Source organism: Molossus molossus, unplaced genomic scaffold, assembly GCF_014108415.1.
Source record: "Molossus molossus isolate mMolMol1 unplaced genomic scaffold, mMolMol1.p scaffold_m16_p_11, whole genome shotgun sequence".
NCBI lineage: Eukaryota > Metazoa > Chordata > Mammalia > Chiroptera > Molossidae > Molossus > Molossus molossus.
In genome coordinates, this window is record NW_023425346.1 from 74,907,631 (window position 1) to 74,931,115 (window position 23,485).

General features: G+C 37.5%; 2 protein-coding genes across 4 annotated transcripts in view; one reads left to right on the plus strand and one right to left on the minus strand.

The window, feature by feature from the left end:
* The window catches only part of SCRN3 (secernin 3), a 28,615-nt gene extending 25,753 nt beyond the window's left edge, over positions 1-2,862 (minus strand). For both annotated transcript variants that reach the window (XM_036254179.1, XM_036254180.1), the window contains exons 1-2: positions 2,787-2,862; positions 189-358 (exon numbers count right to left, since the gene is read on the minus strand). In XM_036254179.1, the coding sequence (XP_036110072.1) occupies positions 189-347 (159 nt within the window). In that variant the 5' untranslated portion in view covers positions 348-358; positions 2,787-2,862. The remainder of the gene's footprint in view (positions 1-188; positions 359-2,786) is intronic.
* A 45-nt stretch (positions 2,863-2,907) lies between these two features.
* Positions 2,908-23,485, plus strand: part of CIR1 (corepressor interacting with RBPJ, CIR1) — a 45,373-nt gene continuing 24,795 nt past the window's right edge. For both annotated transcript variants that reach the window (XM_036254867.1, XM_036254868.1), the window contains exons 1-7: positions 2,908-3,052; positions 8,759-8,853; positions 11,988-12,061; positions 12,959-12,969; positions 13,053-13,117; positions 13,500-13,548; positions 14,663-14,780. In XM_036254867.1, coding sequence (XP_036110760.1) covers positions 2,981-3,052; positions 8,759-8,853; positions 11,988-12,061; positions 12,959-12,969; positions 13,053-13,117; positions 13,500-13,548; positions 14,663-14,780 — 484 coding nt within the window. In that variant the 5' untranslated portion in view covers positions 2,908-2,980. The remainder of the gene's footprint in view (positions 3,053-8,758; positions 8,854-11,987; positions 12,062-12,958; positions 12,970-13,052; positions 13,118-13,499; positions 13,549-14,662; positions 14,781-23,485) is intronic.

Sequence of the window (23,485 nt, forward strand, 5' to 3'; positions counted from 1 at the left end):
CAGCTTCTTCTAAATCATGAAATAAAATACCAGCAGTCTACTTTTGATTCAAGTTATTTTTCAAATTTAAATTCTTGCATTTTTAGGTTCTATAGTATCTTCCAAATAGCTAGCTAATGATAGGGAAAAAAAAGGTTTATAATATTTTTAAAGAAACATATTGCTAACAAAATCTGTAATTCACTTACCTTAAGATGTCCTCTCAAGTTATCGTGAACTGCAGCAGGAAAATAAACTACCTCTTGTACTTCATCACAGAGTCTGTCTGAATTTTTTCCAAAAATAATCCTATTTTTAACTGTTGCTGGAGGTAATGCCACGAAAGTGTCACAGGAACGAGGTTCCATTTTTTTTAAAACTGAAAATCATAGAAGATTCAAAATATAAAGAGAAAAGTATTTTTAAGTACATACATACAGAAAGTTTACTTTACAAACAGGGGATATTATTGCCATATCTAATAAAAGCTATTCATTGAAGTTTTAAACTTCGTGTACTGTAGTACAAAAATCAGTAAGAAAATGAATTGGGAATGAATCTTGTAGTACAAGAATCAATAAGAAAATGGCAATGTCAAGTACCTTCTTCTAAACTATCAGTCAAATTTACCCTCTAAAATCTTTTTCTCCTGAAGTCTTAGCTGAGTCACCTTTAAACTATGTCCATATTTGGGAATCCCTATCCCTAGTTCTACTGTTGTAAAGACCATATTTTACTATATATATATATATATATATATATATATATATATATATTCTTACTATATATGAGATCCTTGAGGGTTGAGAATATGTCTTATTTTTTAAAAATATATTTTTACTGATTCATAGAGCGAGGAGAAGGGAGAAGGAGAAAAAGATAGAAACATCGATTTGAGAGAGAACCATGATGGGCTGCCTCCTGTACACTCTCCACTGGGGACCAAGCCCACGAAATCCATGCATGTGTCCTGACCAGGAATGGAACCTATGACCTCTTGGTGCATGGGTCGAAGCTCAACCACTGAGCCACACCAGTTGGGCTAGAGAATATGTCTTATTATTATTTTTTTTTAATCCTCACCTGAGGATATTTATTCTATTTATCTTCAGATAGAGTGGGAGGGAGAGAGAGAGAGAAACATCAACGTGAGAGGGACAGATCGAGACACGTGGACTGGTTGCCTCTGGCACCCTGACCAGGGCTGGGACAAACTGCAACCGAGGTACGAGGTACGTGCCCTTGGCTGGAATTGAACCTGCAACTCATTGGTCCAGGCGCCGATGCTCTACCACTGAGCCAAACCGGCCAGGACTGTCCTATTAATCTTTGTATTCTCATCATGATAACTTATAGAAAAGTCTCAGTATTATGTACCCACTATTTCCTCAAAGGAAGGAGGAAGGTGTCTCCTTTGAGCTGGAGAAGAAAACACACAGATTGTAATACTGATAAGACCAACATTTTGAAACAGACTCACTGAATCAGACAAACACAAAAAAAATCCACAAAATTTCAAATTGTTGATATTTCCAGGAAGAAGTTCATGTCCATAACTTGTAAACCCTGATTGTAAAATTTAATATCAATATTATGTCATTTGTAATTCAAAAACATCTTAAATCCTAAATCTTAGAACGCCTAAGTGTCTAAAATTTTTACTTTGCTTCCAGAATGAATACATTGTTTTATAGTTTCCTTCTTTCCTTTATTGTGTAATACCCAAACCTTAAAATGGCTTTATCCACGCATCTTAAAAACAAAATTTAAATCTTATAAATGTTTCAGTTTAAAAAAAGATAAAATGATTCAAATAAGAAAAAACTTCAGTCTGAAACTCCTAAGAATTTTTCTCTTTTTCTCAGTAATGGAGAGAGGTCACAATTGCTTGTGTTCTTTTTTGTGTATATTTTGACCTTTATTTCTTGGATCGCCTTCAATTTGTGTTCCTAGGTAGGTTATTTCATCTCTCTCTAGTCTCCTGCCTCATTCATTGGTAAATATCTCATAGGACTCTTAGGAGAATTTAGTAAGACGATGTGTAAAGTATTTTTGCACAGTACATAGAGCATAGAAGGCACTCAAATGAAAACTGTTATTGTTGTCATTCAGCAGACAAGTAAATTTCTCACGAAAGGCATCACACACACGCACCCGCAAGAGAAATTGTTTGGTGGATTCCCTACAGCAGCCAGGTCCGCTAAAAACCCTGTAGTCTCAGGGCCATCAAGCGCACTAGGAGATCTGCGCTCTCCAACGGGTCTTGGGGAAGCAAAGCTAACACGCATCCTAGTTAGGAAGGCGCCTAGCCCATCCGGAGGGAAAGCCTGAGAGCCTTTACGAGCCCCTGGTGTGTATTTATCACTCAATAAATGTTCATTGAACATCTTTCTGCACCAGGCACCGCACAGCTGGTAACAAGACAGACAGTCCTTGCTCTTGTGGAGAGGACATTCTATTGTATATGCTTTGGTTCACCAACTGCTATCGGAAACATCCTCACAAACATGCTACATATCGCGAAAATTACTATTTCCATAACATAGATGAGAAACTCGGTGCAGAGAAGTTTATGTTAACTCGAGTCAGAGTTCACAGAGTAAAAGGATCGAACTTCAAACACGTCCTGCAGAAGAGCCGCCGCCCAGAGCATTCGGGGGCGTTGAAACCGCAGCCCCGGCAGCTGTGACCCGGAGCCCCTCCCAGCGGACCCTCGGTCTGACCGCGCCGCTTCCGGTCTCCCTACTCCCTGCCTCATCTACGCACGCCCCTCCCCGTGCACGCCCCTCCCCGTGCACGCCCCTCACCTGGCCTCCGAGCGACCCAAAGAGAACAGGGGAAGGGGCGAACCCTGGCAGGTGGAGGCGCTAGCTGCCGGAAGCTGTTCCCTTTGATCCCGGAAGTCCCCCCTCCCGAGAGAGGCGCAGTTCCGGTGAGGCGGCAGAGTTTGTTTACGTTGCTCTCAGATCTAGCGGCTGCTTTCTCTGGCTCATCCGCCAAGATGGGGAAATCCTTCGCCAATTTCATGTGCAAGAAGGACTTTCATCCCGCTTCCAAATCCAATATCAAAAAAGTGAGTAAGGGGAGGTGGGGAGGGTGCTGGCCCTTTGACGGGGTTCCCCAGGGGTGCTGGAAATGGGAGTGGTGGTGGTGTCTCTAGGGTCCCTGGGGCAGTCGCCTCGTCTCCAGGCCTAAAGCTCTGGTGCTCTCGCCCCTTCCCCGCTGAGAAAGTCGTTGACAAAGCTGGCCCTCGACGTTTAGGCGGCCCTAGTCAGCGCTGTTAGCAAGAATGTAAATCCATAAGATACGGTATGAAGACTGAGAATAGGGTTCCTCATTACTACCCTCAGCAGATTCTGGTTTTGCCTTTTCGAACCCCAGGGATCACGGCTTCGGAGCGCCGTTATTCTGTACAAAGAAAACTTCCTCTTTATTTAAGATAAGTAGCTCTTAAAACGGAAATAAAGTCACCCACTTGCTTTCTCTTTTTATCCTACCCCTTAATTTAGCGTCTCTGATGACCTCATTGAAGTTTGGTTTTTTAAGTAATCAATTACATGTCTGCTAGGTGCAGTGAAGAAAAACTGTGCTCAATATTAGAGTAGTGGAAAGCAGAGATGAAGTAGGAAGAGGCTGAGCATTGGAACAGACCTAGATTCTAGTTATTCCAGCAGAGTCACTTTTGGCCCTGACACCTTGCGCAAAATAGTTTCCTCATTCCAGTCACCTTATCTATAAATTAAGAATGATCAGTATCAATTGCCTTAACTTGTGAAATTGTTATAAGGATTAAATAAGATGGTTTAGCTAAAGGCTTTGAAACAAAGTACAACGGAGCAATGTGTCCACCACCGTAGAGGAAATGCTCAATGAAATGTTAGAGTTTCATTCTTGGCCTATGCCTTGCTAACTCTATGTGATTTCCCAAGCAATCACATCCAATTCCATAATTTTGACTACTGCCTCTTTATTCCTGACTCTCAAATCTACAGCCCCAGGTCTCTCCCCCTAGCTCGAGGCACCTCAGAACAATTATATACTTGACAATTTCATTTTGATATCCTATAGGGATCTCAAACTCAACATATCTGAAATGAACTTATCTTTCATCCAAAATCTGCTTTTATGCTTCCTATCTCATATGAGTAGGAAATATAGGTAGTAACACAGTCCTTCACCCAGTCATCCCAGCCAGAAATTAAAGATTCAGCTCTTGCCCATCAACCCTTTATCTTGTCAGCAAATAAATTCTGTTGGGCTTAGCTCCCAAATATCTTTTGAGCCCTCCTCTTTGTCTACTGTCTGTATCTTAGCTTAGACCCTCATTATCTTTCACTTGGACTGTTATGTTTCCTAACTGGTTTTTCTGCCTTGAGTCTTGACCCCTTTCAGATCTGTTCTCTATATAGTCATCAGAATATTTAATTTAGCAGCTTTACTGAGATATAATTTACATACCATAAAATTACCCATTTAAAGTACACAATTCGCCCTGGCCGGTTTGGCTCAGTGGTTAGAACGTCGGCCTGTGGACCAGAGTCTCGGGTTAAGGTCCCACTAAGGGCACATATCAGTTGCAGTTTGTCCCCAGCCTTGGTTGGGGTTGTGCAGGTGGCAGCCACTCTATGTGTCTCTCTCACATCTATTTTTGTCTCTCCCTCCTTTTCTCCCTCCCACTCTATCTGAAGATAAATGCAAAAATATGTCCTCGGGTGAGGATAAAAAAATAATAAAATAAAGTGCACAATTCAACCGGCCGGTGTGGCTCAGTGGTTGAGCATGGACCGGTGCACCAGGAGGTTGTCGGTTTGATTCCCAGTCAGGATACATGCCCAGGTTGTGGGCCAAATCCCCAGTGTGGGGCATGCAGGAGCGGCCAGTCGATGTTCTCTCTCATTGCTGTTTCTATCTCTCTCCCTCTCCCTCCCTCTCTATCTAAAATCAATAAAATAATAATAATAATAATAGTAATAAAGTGCACAATTCGCCCAGCCAGTGTGGATTGAGCATTCTCCCATGGACTGAGAGGTCCAGTTCAATTTCCCATCAGGGCAGGTTTCAGGCTCAGTTCCCAGTAGGGGGCATGCAGGAGGCAGATGATCCATGTTTCTCACATTGATGTTCTCTCTCTCCCTTCCTCTCTCTCTCAAAAAAAAAAAAATCAATAAAAACATATTTAAAAATAAAGTGCACAATTCAGTGGTTTTTAGTATATTTATGAATGTATGCAATCATTACCACAAACAGTTTAAAAATATTTCTATCACCCTCCTCCCCCAAGCCTATATCTGTTAGCAATTCCTCCCCATTTCTCCTTAACCTTCCCTCCTCTCCAGCCATAGGCAACCACTAATCTGCTTTGTTTCTGTAGATTTGCCTATTCTGGACATTTTATATAAATCATGAAATATGTGGTCTTTTGTGAAATACTGGCTTTTTTCACTTAGCATGATGTTTTCAAAGTTTATCTGTGTTGTAGAATGTATCATTATTGCATTCCTTTTTATTCCTGAACATTCGATTGTGTGGATATAGCACATTTATTTGTCCATTCATTAGTGGATGAATATTTGGGTTGTTTCCTTAGAGTAGTCTTTTCAAAGCAAAAAGCCGACCTTGTCCCACTCCTTATTGAAATACTACAGAATTAAGTGCAAGTCATCTGGCTCCAGTTTCTTTTTCCTTTTTTGTCCCCTACTGCTATTCTCCCACCTCAGATTCTAATAATATCAGTCTATTTAATTCCAGTTTTACACCTTTGGGCCTTTGTCTGAGTTGTTCCTTGTGCCAGTAATATCTTACCCTGTTTTTCCCTTGGCAAAATTTTTGATCCTCTTTAAAACTATTTAACATGTATGAAGTTACTTGTGTACAGGGTTATTTATTGCAACAGAATTTTTAATAGCAAAAGATTGGAAGTTTCTTAAATACTAAGTTTCTTAGTACAACAAGAGATTGGTTAAAATGATGGTATAGCCCCACAATAGAATGATATTCAGCTCTGTCCCCCCCAAAATGTAAGAAGGCATTTTGTTGTTTACTGATCTTGGAATGATCTCCATGGTATAGAATTTAATTTTATACATATTTTCTGTGTATATGCAGTATGTGTTACCATTTATGACAAGAGTGAGAAAAGAATATGTGTGGCCTTAGCTGTTGTGGCTCAGTTGGTTGGAGCATCGTCCCCTACACTGGTGTGGTGGGTTCAGTTCCCGGTCAGGGCACATGTAGGTTTCAGGCTCTATCCCTAGTTGAGATGCATTCGGGAGGCAACTGATTGATGTTTCTCTCTCATATTGATGTTTCTCCCTCTCTTTCTCTATCCCTTCCCCTCTTTCTAAAATCAATAAACGTCCTCAGGTGAGGATTTTTATTTATTTTATTTATTTATTTATTTTTTATTTTTATTTTTTTATCCTCACCCGAGAACATTTTTCCATTTTTTATTCAGATAGAGCGGGAGGGAGAGAGAGGAAGAGAGAGAGAGAGAAACATCGATGTGAAGGACACATCGAGTGGCTGCCACCCGCACGACCAACCAAGGCCGGGGACAAACTGCAACCGAGGTACGTGCCCTTAGCGGGAACCGAACTCGGGTCTCTCTGTACCGCAGGCCGACGCTCCAACCGCTGAGCCAAACTGGCCAGGGCAGGTGAGGATTTTTTAAAAAAGAATGTCTTATGTACATGGGGGGCAAAAGTAGGTTCACAGTTGTTCGTATGGAAAATAATACAATAATTAAATAATACAAGAATAAACTGTGTGTTTTGCATACTCACAACTGTAAACCTACTTTTGCCCCACCCTGTATATTCTTTTATGTATATGTGCATTAGAACATCTTTGGAAGGATATAGATATACAAAAAATGGGTAAAATTGGCTACCTGTGAATATAGTTACTTAATTTTTAAAAATTAATAACTTTTTAAAACCCAAAGTTACTGTAAAGCATTCCATTGTACTAGCCTTTCTTCCTGCTCCCTCAAGTCAATCACTGTCTTGTTCTATTTCATTATCTTGTACATATTTCTGTTATCAAAATATCAATTTTTTTTTTTTATCCTTATCTGAGGACATTTTTGCATTTATATTCAGACAGAGCGGGAGGGAGAGAGGGTGGAAGAGTGAGAGAAACATCAATGTGAGGGAGACACATCGAACTGGTCACCACCTACACAACTGGGGCCGGGGGCAAACTGCAACTGAGGTACGTGCCCTCGGTGGGAACCGAATCCAGGACTTTCTGCTCCACGGGCCAACACTCTAACCACTGAGCAAAACTGGCCAGGGCCAAGTATCAAATTTTATTGTTATTATTTATTTGTATAATTCACATATTTTATTTTTTATTATACATAGCTTAAAATTACAGAAAAGTTAGTTTGGTTTTCTGTTAGTAGATTCTGAGCATTTTGAAGGCAAGCATATGCTTTATTACTTTTTATTCCAGCCTGTGATAAACACTGTATTTAAGCTCTTGAGCAATTGAGACAAGTAAAATACTTTGTGAAATCTAAAGCAAATAAATGGTTATTATTCTGTTAGAAATAATATGTTATTCATGAGACTATTATTAATATGTTATTCTGCCAGGCATTTCTCTGCTTCGACTGTGTTTGCATTTTGAGCCACAGTGAAAATTCCAAACATATGACTTTTACTGCCTATCCCAAGTGTAGGTTTTTCTTCTACTATATAACAGTACATTGTTAAGTATGAAATCTGGAAAAAACTTTCAGGAACTTATACCAAAATAAATTTCTGGTATATTCTGTCCCTGAGGGGTTCTCTTTTCATTTCAAATTTTGCTTTTATCTTCATATTAATCTTGTTCAAATCTCAAACTGTGTCCCCATAGAACCTTCCTATCTCAACACTATTAAAATACTAATAGCTACATTTTTTTTTTTGCTTCTTCTGAAGTTGAATAATAGCAGTCTTGCCCCACATCCTTCTCCCCACACTCATCTGCCCTCACCCACAGTTAATAATTATAATTTTATCAGTGTAAGTATTTGTCCTCAAATTTACCTTCTTAAAACTTAGCATGTTTGGAGAAAAAGTTTTTACTTTTTGTTTTTGTTGAATGGTGGTCAGATACTTTGTCCTTTATTCTAAAGGTGGTGGGAAGGCATTGGTACCTTTTAGACTTATAAGTAACATGAGTAAATAGCCTTGAATAAGTTGTGTGGGCTTTTTACCTTCACCACTTTTATGGTTTTGAGAATTTCACATAGGAACACATTCAGCTTATGATGTTGGTGCCTTTCAGACATCTGATGCACTTCTTTCTTGTCTCTTTGTTTCTCTCTTGTCTCTTACTTTTTTTCTACAACTATCTTTCATTTCCTTTTCTTTTTTCCTCTTCCTTGTCCTTTATTTCGCCTCTCTTGGGGTAACAGTGACACCCATTGGCACCCATAGCCATTGTTTAACCCTACTGGTTTTAGCCAGTATGTTTTCCAGTCTAGACATATCACATGTAGAGAAATGGTTGTTCTCCTCCCTGAAATAACACAGAGACTGAGTACAAAAAGCTATTGTATCACAGGTGTTCAGAGTGGTTCTCAAGGTTGGCATTTTTGCTTGAAAGTTTAGATCCTTTGAGTGGTTGGACTTAAGGACTTGTACAGAGGCACAAATCAGACTTTTCAGCTGTTATTTTGTGATAGTGTCATTATGACCAAAGTAAATTATGTTGTAAACTATATACAATAGCATTTTATTATAAAAGAAAAGCAAACTTCCTATTTAATTTAAATTTTTTATTTTAGGTATGGATGGCAGAACAAAAAATATCATATGATAAAAAGAAACAAGAAGAATTAATGCAACAGTATCTTAAAGAACAAGAATCATATGATAATAGGTAAGAAATTTCACTATGCTGGTGGTTTTATTTTATTTATGTATTTAATTTTAATTTTATGTTGTTGTTTTTTTAATCCTTACCTGAGGATATGTTTTATTGATTTTTTTTAGACAGAGATGAAGGGAGAGAGGGGGGTGAGAGGGGAGAGACAGAGAGAAACCTCAATATGAGAGAGAAACATCATTCGGTTGCCTCTCGTACATGCCCCAGCCAGGGATCAAACCCACAACGTAGGTATGTGCCCTGACCAGGAATTGAATCTGCCACCTTTTGGTGTACAGTGCTACCTCCAACCAACTGAGCCACCTGGCCAGGGCTATGCTGGTGATTTTAGAACAATGTTTTGCACCCAGCTGGTGTGGCTCAGTGGTTGAGCATCAATCCATGCACCAGGAGGTCACCAGTTCAATTCCCAGTCAGAGCACATGCCCAGGTTGTGGGCCAAATCCCCAGTGGGAGGCATGTAGGAGGCAGCCAATCGATGTTCTTTCATCGATGTTTCTCTCTCTCTCTCTCCGTCTCCCTTCCTCTCTCTCTAAAATCAAAAGAAAAAAAACTTTTTTTTTAAAAGGATAATCTTTTGCGTGAGAATGAGTGCTTACTAAATCATATGGTAAATTAGCCTTTTTGAATTGAATGTCTTAATGATAGGATTCTATTCCCTGTGAACTATCTTTACTCTTATATTTATAGATGGCCACTTACCCATAATTCACATAAAATATATTGATGTGACTCTATATATAGCCTATGATCAAGTCCCAACTTAAGCAAAGCTTAGAAGAACAATAAAAGTCTACACTGAAACTACTGAGACCTCTCACAAAGATATTTCTTTAAAATACACTGAAATGAAAAGATGCACAGGAAGCTTCAAGAAGTAAAGTGAAGTGTCTTTACTTGACCTACATGTAATTATTCTATTCATTGCAGGATTCTGGCTAGAGTTCTTCGTTGGTTTCTTCCAGCAAAGTACCTGCCCTTTAGCTATTGTCATTTTATATGTGTATTTGCAAGTCTACCTCTGAAGATGGTTTTTCTTGGTTAATCAAGCAAGTGAATAGTGGTGCTTTAGTTACATGGAGCATACTCTCACTTCTACTCAGTCCTGTTTTTTATCAAAATACAGAGCTTAAGCCCTGGCCATTGTGGCTCAGTTGGTTGGCTATTGTCCCATGCACTGAGAGGTCACTGCTTCAATTCCTGGTCAGGGCACATGCCCGAGTTGTAGGCTCAATCCCCAACAGGGGGCATACAGAGGCAGCCAATTGATGTTTCTCTCTCTCTCCTCCCTTCCTCTCCCTCTAAAATCAATAAAAACATATTTTTACAAAATACAGAACTTAAGCAAAGTAATACTGAACTATTACTACTAACTATTCTCTTTAAAATAAAGCATATTGAGAGCAAAAATTAAAGAAATAATACTTTTAGCCCTGGCCAGTTTTGCTCAGTGGTTAGAGCGTCGGGCCTGTGGTCCCCAGAGACCCAGGTTCAGTTCCCGCTAAGGCCATGTATTTCAGGTGCAGTTTGTCCCTGGCCCTGGTTGGGTTGTGTGGGTGGCAGCCACTCGATGTGTCCCTTTCACGTCAATGTTTCTCTCTCTCTCTCCCTTCCACTCTGTCTGAACAAAAAAATGGAAAAATGTCCTCGGGTGAGGATAAAAAACAAATAAAAATAAATAAATAAAAAAGAAATAATACTTTTAGTTCAATTAAGTACCATTCTCACTATTTTTATTTAATCTGGTTAACTTTTATTGAGTACCTACTTCATGCAAGACAACAAAGGGTGTAGGGGCCTATGAAAGTGTGATAACAGTTTCTCTCTACCCTCAAAAAAATCTAGAAAGGGATATATATATATGTGTGTGTGTGTGTGTGTGTGTGTGTGTGTATATATATATATATATATATAATGTGTGTGTGTGTGAGTGTAGTTTTTTTTTGTGTTTTGTTTTTATCCTCACCCAAGAACATTTTTGCATTTATCTTCAGATAGAGCAGGAGGGAGAGAAGGGGGAAGAGAGAGAGAGAAAAACATCGACGTGAGAGACACATCGACTGGTTGCCACCCACACAACACCAACTGGGGCCAGGGACAAACTGCAACCAGGATACATGCCTTTAGCAGGAAACGCACCTGGGACTCTCTGGTCTATGGGCCAATGCTCTAACCGCTGAGCCAAACCATGTATTAAAAACACACTGCTTTAAAAACTATAGCATGTTAATATAGGACAGAGTAATTCTATTTGGGATAACAAGGTAAGACTTCAGGAAAGAGGTGACATTTAAGCTGAACTATAAAGAATGATAAGGATTTACATTAGTGATTCTCAATTGAGGGCTATTGTTGCCCCCCTGGGGACAGGTGGCAATGTTTGGACACATTTTTTATTGTCACAACTCAGGGGTTAGGTGCTACCAGCATCTAGTAGGTGGAGACTAGGGATGCTGAAAACAGCTTACAATGCATGGGACAGCCCCACACAACAAAGAATGATCTAGTTGGAAATGTCAATAGCACCACCATTGAGAAACCCTGATTTACATGTAGTAAAAGCTTATTAAAGATCAGTACAGTGGGAAAGTAGAGGGGGTGTTCAGGAAACGGTCAATAATTTAGTTAGACTGATAGAGATATAGTGTAGGTAGAAAAGTAGCTTTGTGGTGTATCATAGTGTGTTTATTCTTTATTTTTAAAAACAAGTTATTATTTTTCTTTGGTAATTAGTAAATATTTGAAGTTATGCAAATATCCTGTTTCTCCTAGAACTTTCGCCCACTAGTTTTAGCGTTCATTGGTGGATCTTGCCTACATCAGTTATTGCTGTGGTTTTCTAACAGTGATTTTCTGTTTCTCTCATTCCTGCTAAATTTTTTACTTTGCATTGCTCTGGAAAGAAACAATTTCCCTTTCTCTCATTTAATTATTCATTTAATCATTTATTTCTATCAGTGTGGACTTAAAGTTATTTCAGGTTTCATCTGAGTGGAGTAAAGTTTTAGAATTTTATCTCTAACAAAAATACCTTAATTCCCTTTGGGTTTTTAGAGGTTGGGGGACAGTGATCTGTAATTTTTTCCCTCCTACATAAAATTGTTAACCTTACATCTTATTTTATTTAGATTGCTTATGGGAGATGAACGTGTAAAAAATGGCCTTAATTTCATGTATGAGGCCCCACCAGGAGCTAAAAAAGGTACATCATTTTTTTTTTTTTTAAGTCTTTGATGTGTTTGCAACTAAAGTTTGAGGACTGTTATGACAGACATTTTTTAAGTTGCTCTTTATCTTTTAAAATTGCTACTATTTACCCGGCCAGTGTGGCTCATTGGTTGAGCTTTGACCCATGCACCAAGAGATTGCTGGTTCGATTCCCAGTCAGGGCACATGCCCAAGTTGTGGGCCAAATCCCAGTGAGGGGCATGAGGTAGGCTGCCAATCGATGTTCTAGCTCATCGGTGTTTCTATCTCTCCTTCCCTCTCCCTTCTTCTCTCTCTAAAACCAATAAAGAAAAATATGTTTTTAATAAATAGATAAAATTGCTGTTATTCTGTAAAAATAATTTTTGAAAATGCTGTAATCAATAGAATAAATACTAAAAATATTTGTCTAATATAGTAATATTTCATGACTTGTTTAGGAAGGAAAACGATATCAGCTGAAGTGTATTTATTCTTTTATAATTTATGTATATATCTTTAGTCCTTACTGAATGTACTTGTAAATAGAAAGCAAAATATTAACTGTCAATAAAAAATATAAAAGTTTAGTCCTGGCCAGTTTGGCTCAGGGGTTGGAGCATCGGCCTGCAGACCAAAGAGTCCTGGGTTTGGTTCCCTCTAGGGGCATGTACCAGAAAAAAGAAACGAAAAATATAAAAGTTTAAATATTAGGAATTACATGCTTATTAAATACAATTTCTTATTTAATATTGTATTTTATTCTTCAGTGATTTGAATTGTATATTAAAAACCAGTAAATTCTTACATGTTACATTAAGTATCATATCACATTATAAAATATGATAGACTTTTATGAAGTTTTTAACTTGATCTACGTTTTTTCTCCCCATATTTTTGATATGCAATCAAGAAAATAAAGAGGTAAATTATTATTTTCTATGTTTGAATTTACTTGCAATAGATTGTAACTTTATGAAAAAATTGAAAGACTTTTATTTTTTTAGAAAGAAGAAACAGAAGGAGAGACCGAATACAAATTTGAATGGCAGAAAGGAGCCCCACGAGAAAAGTAAGAACTGGTTTTCTTTAAAGATAGAATATATATCATAAATTCATCTGATATCCCATTTATTTTGTATTGTCTTTTTTATTCACTAAAGAAGGCATCTAATATGAAATGGTATTTTCAGTGATTTGTCTTATGCAATTAATTTGCCTGATCATAGTCTTTAGTTTTATTTTATTTTAATTTTTTAATTACAAATCATTAGACTGGACACTTAATAACTAAGTGGTATTTGGAAATACTAAACAGATTTTATAGTTCTATATATTTATTACAGTTATATATTTTGTAGTGTTCCCAGAACTATAAAACTGTTTTTCAGAAAAACTGCTATTTATTAAATTATTCTTAATATTGTGTTTGTACATTTTTCTCTACCTAATAGGTATGCCAAAGATGACATGAATATTCGAGATCAGCCCTTTGGTATTCAGGCAAGTAACACATATTTTACTCTGTAAGAATAATTTTTATTTAATAAATGCCTCTTAATATTGTTGTCCAAAAGGTATTTAAGCTGAGAGGGGGCTCTTTGGGTATTTTTTTTTTTTTCTTCATCACCATTTATCACCTCTAATATGGTTTCTATTTATATCAAATAATAGAAGGGCTAGGGGAGAAAACATAAAATGTAATAGACTGATGAAAGATAGAAATCAAAATTTGTAGTGAGGGTTATAATGATAATGGTCTCTGCAGTTTTCAAGGAATTTGGAGAATTAGCTCAAGGTCCAGAAAAGATGCAAAGTTATTTGTTTTGAACTGGGACAAGCTATTGTCAGAGAGCCAGATCCTTGTTATAAATAACATTTTTTGGAATACTGCCAAGCTTACTCATTTGCATGTTGTCTCTGGCTGCTTTCCTGCTACAATGGCAGAGTTGAATATGTAGTTGCAACAGAGACCTCTGGCCCATAAAGCCTAAAATATTTACTGCCTGGCCCTTTACAAAAAGTTTGCCAACCCCTGGTTCAGGAAATTGAAACTTTAAAGGTTAACTTTTTAAATTTAGAGAATTTAAGATTAAGCCATGACTTAATTATTATTATTATTATTTTTTTAATTTTACCATTTCTTTTTGGTTACATTGTTTTATTGCCATGAAATAACAGTCAAAAATAGATAGAATTTAGCTTAGCTTTTAGGCAGAATTTATAGTGAAAGATCTTAGTATTTATGTTAAATTACAGCATATAATTATGAAGTCTCCTTCTCTGGAGATCCTTTTTTTAAAAATATTTTTTATTGATTTTTTTTAGAGAGACATAGAAACAGTAATGTGAGAGAGAAACATGGATCGGCTGCTCCTGCAAATCCCCCACTGGGGATCGAGCCCACAACCTGGACATATGCCCTGATGGAGAATTGAACCAGGACCTCTCAGTCCATGGGACGATGCTCAGTCCACTGAGCCACCCCGGCTGGGCTCTCAGGAAAGCTTTTAAAAATTAGAATAAGTTAATTTAAACTCTATCATAGAGTAGGGAGTCAAACATTGGTTAGATTTTTAGTATTTCAATAACCAAAATAATGTTCACTGATTTTCAGGTTCGAAATGTGAGATGCATTAAATGTCACAAATGGGGTCATGTCAATACAGATCGAGAATGTCCTTTGTTTGGCCTTTCTGGAATCAATGCAAGTTCAGTTCCCACTGATGGCTCAGGTATGCATTAGACATGATTTATTTGTTTGTTTTAGAATGTATATCGAGGACAAGTAAGGAAAGATAATATACCATTTTTCTTTAGTCTTTCTGGGTATTCTGTTTTGGTTGGGGATTTTGGATTAAGGCACATTTCCAGAATATTATGGTCAATGGGAAACTCTGATTATATGTTTTGAATTTGAAAGGCAATATATTAGAATTAAATTTAATGTTTCTAGCCAAGGGCCTCTAGAAAGACATATTAAACATAGTTTATCAGGTTAATAACCTAAAAATAGCAGGAAGAAATGGTTATTTCTCATATTTATGTCCTCCTGAATTATAAAAGTAGGTTGGTCTAGAAGCTTCAGAAATCACCTCGTTTTAGTTCAGGGATAAAAATCAAAACTGAGTTTAAAAAGATGTTAACTATGTTAAAATTTGTTTTTATTTGAAAATTATTTACCTTCCTACATATTATTGTCTACTTAAGAAAGATTGATCTAATTTGTCTTGTATCATTTGGGTTCTTTTTATAAAAAGGTATTAAAACAGAAGTTTTAACTTAAATTTATCAGTGCTTTGTTAGTATATTATTGAGATAGCCACACTAATCCAACCATAACTCATAATAAATTATAATAGAAATAACCTGCTTAACCCTATATCATTACACAAGTAATTTCACTTATATAAACTTCAACTCTTCATTTTATAATTAGGACTTGATAGTATAATTCAGGAGATTTTCAACATTTTTTAAGCAGCTATAAAATCTTTTTTTTCTTTTTGATATTTTAGAAAAGATATCTTATATGAAACCCAGTATATAGAACATATAAAGGCAGAGCTGCTCTGTTGAAGCAAATGTTCTGGCCATGAAGCCCCATCCTCAGCTCATCTAAGCCTCTAATGCACTTCTCTCCCCCTCCCTTTCTTGATTTTTTAGATAGAGAGAGAGAAACATCAATTGGTCACCTCCTGCATGCTCCCCACTGGGGATCTGGCCCACAACCCCCCATGTGTCCTGACTGGGAATTGAACTGGTGACCTCTTGGTGCATAGGTTGATGCTCAGCCACTGAGCCACACCAGCTGAACTGATGCATCTCTTTATACTCCCTGTGGTTTCCACTGCTACCTCTGAGCCCAGGGTTCACCTCGTCAGCATATGACCTTCACTCTCTAGTCTATAATTAGAGATCCTGCTTTCTTCCAGCAAGCCAAATGTAGGCTTTAGGATCAAGATGCCAGTTCTTGTATTAGGAGTTTAGAAATTTGATCCATTATCAAATTTGACACTATTTCTTTTTTTCTTTTTTTTGAGATATCATCTCACACCTGCTAGACTAGCTATCATAAAAAAAAAGAAAAAAAAAAGAGATAATAAGTGGTAGCAAAGATGTGGAGAAAAGGGAACCCTTGTACATTAGTGGTGGAAGTTCGCAAAAATTAAAAATAAAACCATCGTATGATCCAACAATTCTACTTCTAGGTATCAGAAAATAAATAAAATTGCTATCTTAAAAAGATATCTGCATCCCCATGTTGAATGCAGCATTATTCACATTAGCCAAGACATGGATACAACCTAAGTGTCCATCAACAGATGAATGGATAAAGAAAATGTGATATATATAATGAAATATTATCCAGCCATAAAAAAAGAAGGAAATCCTGGCATTTGCAACAACATGGATAGACTTTGAGGACATTATGCTAAGTGAAATAAGTCAGAAAAAGATAAATACTATATGATGTCATTTACATGTGGACCTTAAAAACAAACTCATAGAAACAGAGAATAATAGGTTGATGGTTCCAGGCAAAGGGGGATGGGGATGGGGGAAGGTGAGAAAGTAGGCAAAATGAATGAAGTGCTCAAAAGCACATGTAAGCCCTAAGGATGTAGCCCTGGGCAGTTTTTCTCAGTGGTTAGAGCACGGACCCTCAGACTGAAGGGTCTCGGGTTTATTTCCTAGTCAAGGGCATGTCCCTGGGTTACAGATCCCAGCCCTGGTTGGTCATGCGGGTGGCAGCCATTTGATGTGTTCCTTTCACGTCGATGTTTCTCTCTCTCTCTCCCTCCCACTCTATCTGAACAAAAGATGGAAAAATGTCCTCAGGTAAGGATAAAAAAAATGTTTTTTTCTTTATTGATTTTTTAAAGAGAGAGGAAGGGAGAGGGAGAGAAACATCAATGAGAGAGAACATCGGTTGGCCACCTCCTGCATGCCCCTCACTAGGGATTTGGCCCACAATCTGGGCATATGTCTTGACCGAGAATCGAACTCTTGGTGCATGGGTTGACACTCAACCAGTGAGCCACACAAGTCGGGCAAGAAGCCACTTTTTTTTTTTTAATCCTCGAGGACATTTTTGCATTTATCTTCAGATAGAGCAGGAGAGAGAGAGGGATAAAGAGAGAGAGAGAAGCATCATGTGAGAGAGACACATCGAGTGATCGCCACCCACACAGCCCCAACTGGGGCTGGGGACAAACTGTAACTGAGGTACATGCCGTTAGGAGGAACCAAACCCAGGACACTCTGGTCTGCAAGCCAACGCTCTAACCATGGAGCAAAACTGGCCAGGGCAGAAGCCACGTTTTAATTAAGGGAAAACTATTTGCTCTGTGGTGAGAGAATATTAATACAGACCTTGGTCTGACAAAAAGAACATCTCATGGATGCCACAATGTAGGTATCTTAAAGCCCACCTACTGATGGTGCTCTTTGCTCCCCTGCCCCTATCCAATTGAAAGAAGGGTGAGAGGCCCCAAAAGAAATAAAGCCCCCCAAAAAATGGGGGTGGAGTAGGTCATTTATGAAGAACCCATGAGCTCAAATATTTCTGACCACTAATTTTAGTTGGCAGGGATCAGTTGTTACATATGAATGATATATTCTGTTTCCTGGAAAGGGTTGTATCTTTCTTATCTTTTCCTTCACTCCAACCTTGTGGTGCCCTTACGGTTGCATGACTCCTGTGTTGGATAAGGGTGGACAGTGGTAGTAGCTGTCTTTGTTCCTTGACCTCATCTTTGACCCTGCTTCTGAGAGAATGAGTAGGATAGATTCCAGACTTAGCCCTTTATGTAGTGATCGATTAGACCTACTTCCTCTTGAGTGTGTATTAGAGTCTGCTAACAATAAACAAAGGAACTTGTGCTATTTGGTTAACCTGTTTTTAAGAGTACTGAAAACAGTGAATTCAGATATAATGAAGCTGGATTGGCTCTTCTTCAGCCCTCCATTTATACTTATTAACCTTACAATAACTCAGTCGTTCATTTTATGCAATCAGAGTTTTTGGGCCCCACTTATGGTGGGGTTTTACTGTAGTACTATTTTTCAATCAAATGAACTTTTTCAAAATAAAATGAATGAAGTAAAAAAAAAAATGCTCAAGATTTTGGCACCTGTCGAATATTCACACATGTAACCACCCTTGAGAAGTCTACAAATTAGTGACTCTCTCTCTAAATAAATTGAGCAGTGGAGGATCGTAAAGGGTGAAAAGTATTACCTTTATTGAAATACTGTAGTTAATATACTTAATATATACAGTGTTCTTTCAAGTTGGAAGATGAACATACAAATTCAGTGGAGCAAAGGACATACATATTGGTGGTTTACAGAAAGAGGGGTTCAAATAGCCATTCAAGCTATGACAACATTTTAACAGCATTAGTAACCAAAGAAATGAAAACTAAAGTAATATGTTATCTTTGCCCATCAAATTTGGTAAAGATTTAAAAGAACTATACATCCAGTGAGCCCTGGCCAGTGTGGCTCAGTGGTTAGAATGTTGGCCCACACACTAAAGGGTCTTGGGTTTGATTCCTGGTCAAGGGTTCATACCTGGCTTACAGGTGTGATCCCCAGTCCTGGTTAGTGCACATGCAGGAGGCAACAAATCAGTGTGTCTCTCTCACATCAATGTTTCTCTCTCTCTTTCTACATCTCCCTCCCCCATTCTCCCTGACACTCTCTCTGAAAATCAATGGGAAAAATATTCTCAGGTGAGGATTAACAAAAAAAAAAAAGAAAAGAAAAGAAAAGAAAAGATATTAAGTGAATAATTATGGGCTATTAACAATAGAATGCTATACTATTCAGCTATTAAAAATGATATGAAGACTGCTTAATGGTATGGATGTTGTTTATAACATTTGGTCAAAGAAAAAAGATTATAAAACAAAGTAGTTATATGGGTTCCATTAGTGTTTCTTTTTATAGTTTTAAGTAAACATATAAACAGATACTTACAGAAAAATGCCTGGAAGGAGATAACCCAAGATATTAATAGCAGTTGTACATTTGTAATTTTAAGTGAATATTATTTTAGAAGAATTAAAAATTATACATAGAAATAAATTATATAAAATTGTATTGCTTAGTTAATACCTTTAAAGTTTGACCTGAATTTAGCAGGGCCACAAAACTAACACCAATAGAAACTCAAAGGTTTCTCAAAAACAAAATTGAAACTCGACTATAATCAAATAGAAAAGCAAGTAATAATGATGTTATATTCTGAATTTTAATGCAATGAAAAACAAACTGCCCAATTTCTTAATCCACTTGCTGATTCAATCTAAAAAATCTTTTCATTTAAAAAAATCACCAGTTGAATAATGTCTCCCCAGTGAATAGAGATTATTTTTGCAATAAGGCAATTTCAGTGGATGTGGTTATCGTGTGATAATCACACTCCTGGGGTATATAGCCTTGTGCCTGTAATCTCCCAGGAGTGTAATTATTTCATGATAACCGTACCCCCTAGTGTTGCATTATTTCTATTATGAAATTCTTAGTTTAGTATATAAAGTAACTTACTTTGATCATTGGAAACTGCAAGGTGCTGTTAAAATGTTCCAGCTGTGAGGTTTACAGAGACTGACTATAAGATTTACTTCTCCTTTACAAAGTTAAATTAGGCAATCAAAATGCTTCTTTTGGCTAAGCTGGTTTACAGTACCTTTTCTACTGATAAGATCATTTTAACTTTCAAGTTTTCATCCATTCTAGATACATCTACATTATATGTAAAACTTGCAAGCTTCAGTGGAGACTGAATTTTTATGAAATATTTTTATATTATAATATAATTAAATGGCCTGCCTAGCTTTTATCTATACTCTATGGCCCTTACTTACTCATCATAAACAATTACCTTTTATCACTCATGTTTTTAATGTATATTGAAGTTAAACATTTTTAAATCTGCAATGAGGTTTTCAACAAAACAAGTGGATTTCTTTGGGGAGGAGAAGGGTTTGTGTTTTTGGCTTTCTTCATAGGTTTCATAGTTATATATATATATCTGGATGCCTCTAAATCTTTTCATTTGTTTGTTTTAGTCTTGTTCGTGTTTTTTCTTAGTAAACTTTTCTTAGAGCAGTTTTAGATTCACAAGAATATTGAGAAGAAAGAGAAATTTTCCTTATACCTCTGCCCCTTCAAATGCATAGCCTCCCTCATTATCAACATCCCCTACAAGAGTGATACCTTGTTACAATTGATGAGCCTATATTGACACATTATTCTCACCTAAAGTCCATAGTTGACCTAAGGGCTCACTCTTGGTGGTGTAATTTTATGGCTTTGGACAAACGTATAATGGCATGTACCCATCATTACAGTACCAAACACAGTGGTTTCACTGCCCTAAAAATCCTGTGTTCCACCTGTTTATCCCACCCACTCCTCCCTCCCTGAAACAATTGATCTTTTTTCCTGTCCCCACAGTTTTACCTTTTCCTGAAGGTCATATAGTTGGGATCTTACAATATGTAGCTTCTCAGATTGGCTTCTTTCACTTAGCAATATGCATTTAAATTTCCTCCATATCTTTTCATGGCTTGATAGCTCATTTCTTCTCAGTGCTGAATTTCATTGTTTAGATGTACCAGTTTATTGATCCATTCACCTACTAAAGAGCATCTTGGTTACTTTCAGTTTTGGCAATTATGAATAAAACTGCTATAAACACCCATATGCAGGTTGTTGTGTGGTCATAAGTTTTCAGCTACTTTAGATCAATACCAATGACTGTGATTGCTGGATCATGTGGTAAGAGTATATTTGGTTTTATAAGAAACTTCCAAATTGTCTTTCAAAATAGCTATACCATTTTGCATTCCCACTAACAATGAATGAGAATTCCTGTTGCTCCACATCCTCACCTGCATTCAGTGTTGTCAGTGTTACGAATTTTGGCTATTCTAATAGATGTATAGTGGTGTCTCGTTTTATTTTGCATTTCCCTGATGACATGATACACCACCTCTTTTTTCTTTTTAATTTTTTCTTCCTTTATTGATTTTAGAGAGCTAGGAAGTGAAAGGAGAGACAGAAACATTGATGAGAGAGAACATCGACTGGCCGCCTCCTGCATGCCCCCCACTAGGGATTAGGCCCACTACCTGGGCATGTGTCCTGACTGGGAATCGAACTGGCGACCTCTTGGTGCATGGGTCGATGCTCAACCACTGAGCCACACCAGCTGGACGTGCATCTTTTTTTTATATGCTTATTTGCCGTCTATATATCTTCTTGGTGAGGTGTTAGGGCCTTTGGACCATTTTTTAAATTGGGTTGTTTGTTTTCTTATTGTTGAGTTTTAAGAGTTATTGTATATTTTGGATAACAATCAGATGTGTCTTCTGCAAATATTTTCTCCCAGTCTGTGGCTTGTCTTTTTATTTTCTTGAGCAAGTGTTTTTTTGTTTGTTTGTTTGTTTGTTTTCAGATTTTTTTTAACTTATCTTTATTGCTGAATGTATTACAGATGTTCCTCATTTTTCCCTTGACACCCTCCTCCCCACTGCCGCCCCCCTCCTTCCTTTCCCCACACTGTTGTCTGTGTCCATTGGTTATGTATATATATAAATAGGATCTTTGGTTTTTTTCTTCCCTTCCCCTAACCCCCCCTTCCCTTTGAGGTATGTCAGTCTAACAACCAATTTGTACTTCTTTTATTTATTTGTTTGTTTATTTTTGTTGTTGTTGTTGTTATAGATGTTTCTCCTTTATTACCCCATTGACACCCTCCTCCCCATCCCCCAAACCCCATCCCCGGCTTTGTTGTCCATGTCCATTGGTTATGTGTACATGCATATAAGTTCTGTGGTTTATCTCTTCCCTCCCCCCATTACCTCCTCTTCTGAGAGTTGTCAGTCTGTAGCCTACTTCCACATCTCTGGGTCTACCATATTCCTCAGATTCTTATGTTCATTATATTCCACAAATAAGTGAGATCATGTGGTATTTGTATTTTTTCTGCTTGGCTTGTTTTGCTTAGGACAATACTTTCCAGGTCCCTCCATGTCGTCTCAAAGGATAAGAGATCTTTCTTTCTTACAGCTGCATAGTACTCCATTGTGTATATGTACCACTGCTTTTTTATCCATTCGTCTACTGATGGACACTTGGGCTGCTTCCAGATCTATTGTAAATAGTGCTGCTATGAACATGGGGGTGCATATATTCTTCCTGATTGGTGTTTCAGGCTTCTTAGGATATATTCCTAGAAGCTGGATCACTGGGTCAAATGGCAGTTCAATTTTTAATTTTTTGAAGTAACACTATATTGTTTTCCATAGTAGCAGCACCAGTCTGCATTCCCACCAGCAGTGCACTAGAGTCCCCTTTTCTCCACACCCTTGCCAACACTTGTTGTTTGATGATTTGTTGATGGCTGCCATTCTGACAGGTGTGAGGTGATACCTCATTGTTGTTTTAATTTGCATCTCTCCGATGATTAGTGATGTTGAGCATTTCTTCATATGTCTCTTGGCCATTTGTATGTCCTGTTTGTATGCCCTTATCTGATGTATCATTGTCAATGATGCTCTCCCATACAGTGGGTTGCCTTTCCATTTTGGTGGCTGTTTTTTTTGCTGTGCAGAAGCTTTTGAGTTTGCTGTAGTCCCATGTGTTCATTTTCTCCTTTGTTTCTGTTGCCTCAGGTGATGTATCAGTGAAAATTCTGCTGTGTATGATGTCCGAAATTTTGTTGCCTACATTTTCTTCTAGGATTTTTATAGATTCATGAATCACATTTAAGTCTTTTATCCATTTTGAGTTTATTCTTGTGTATGGTGTAAGTTGATGGTCTAGTTTCATTTTTTTTTTTTTTTTTGCATGTAGCTGTCCAATATTCCCAACACCACTTTTAAAGAGGTTGTCTTTACTCCATTGTATGCTCTTGCCTCCTTTGTCATATATTAATTGAGCATAATGTCTTGGGTCCATTTCTGGGTTCTCTGTTCTGTTCCACTGGTTTATATGCCTGTTCTTGTGCCAGTACCAGGCTGTTTTGATTACAGTAGCTTTGTAGTATAACCTGATATCTGGTATTGTAATCCCACCTACATTGTCCTTTTTTTTCATGATTGCTGTGGCTATTCGGGGTCTTTTTTGGTTCCATATGAACTTTTGAAGTATTTGTTCTAGTTCTGTGAAATATGTCGTTGGTATTTTGATGGGGATTGCATTGAATCTATAGATTGCTTTGGGTAACATGGACATTTTAATGATGTTAATTCTTCCAATCCATGAACAAGGTATGTGCTTCCACTTTTTTATGTCTTCCTCTATTTCTTTTTTCAATGTCCTGTAGTTTTTTGCAAATAGGTCCTTTACTTCCTTGATTAAGTTCATTCCTAGGTATCTTAATTTTTTTGCCACAATGGTAAATGGGATTGTATTTTCAGTT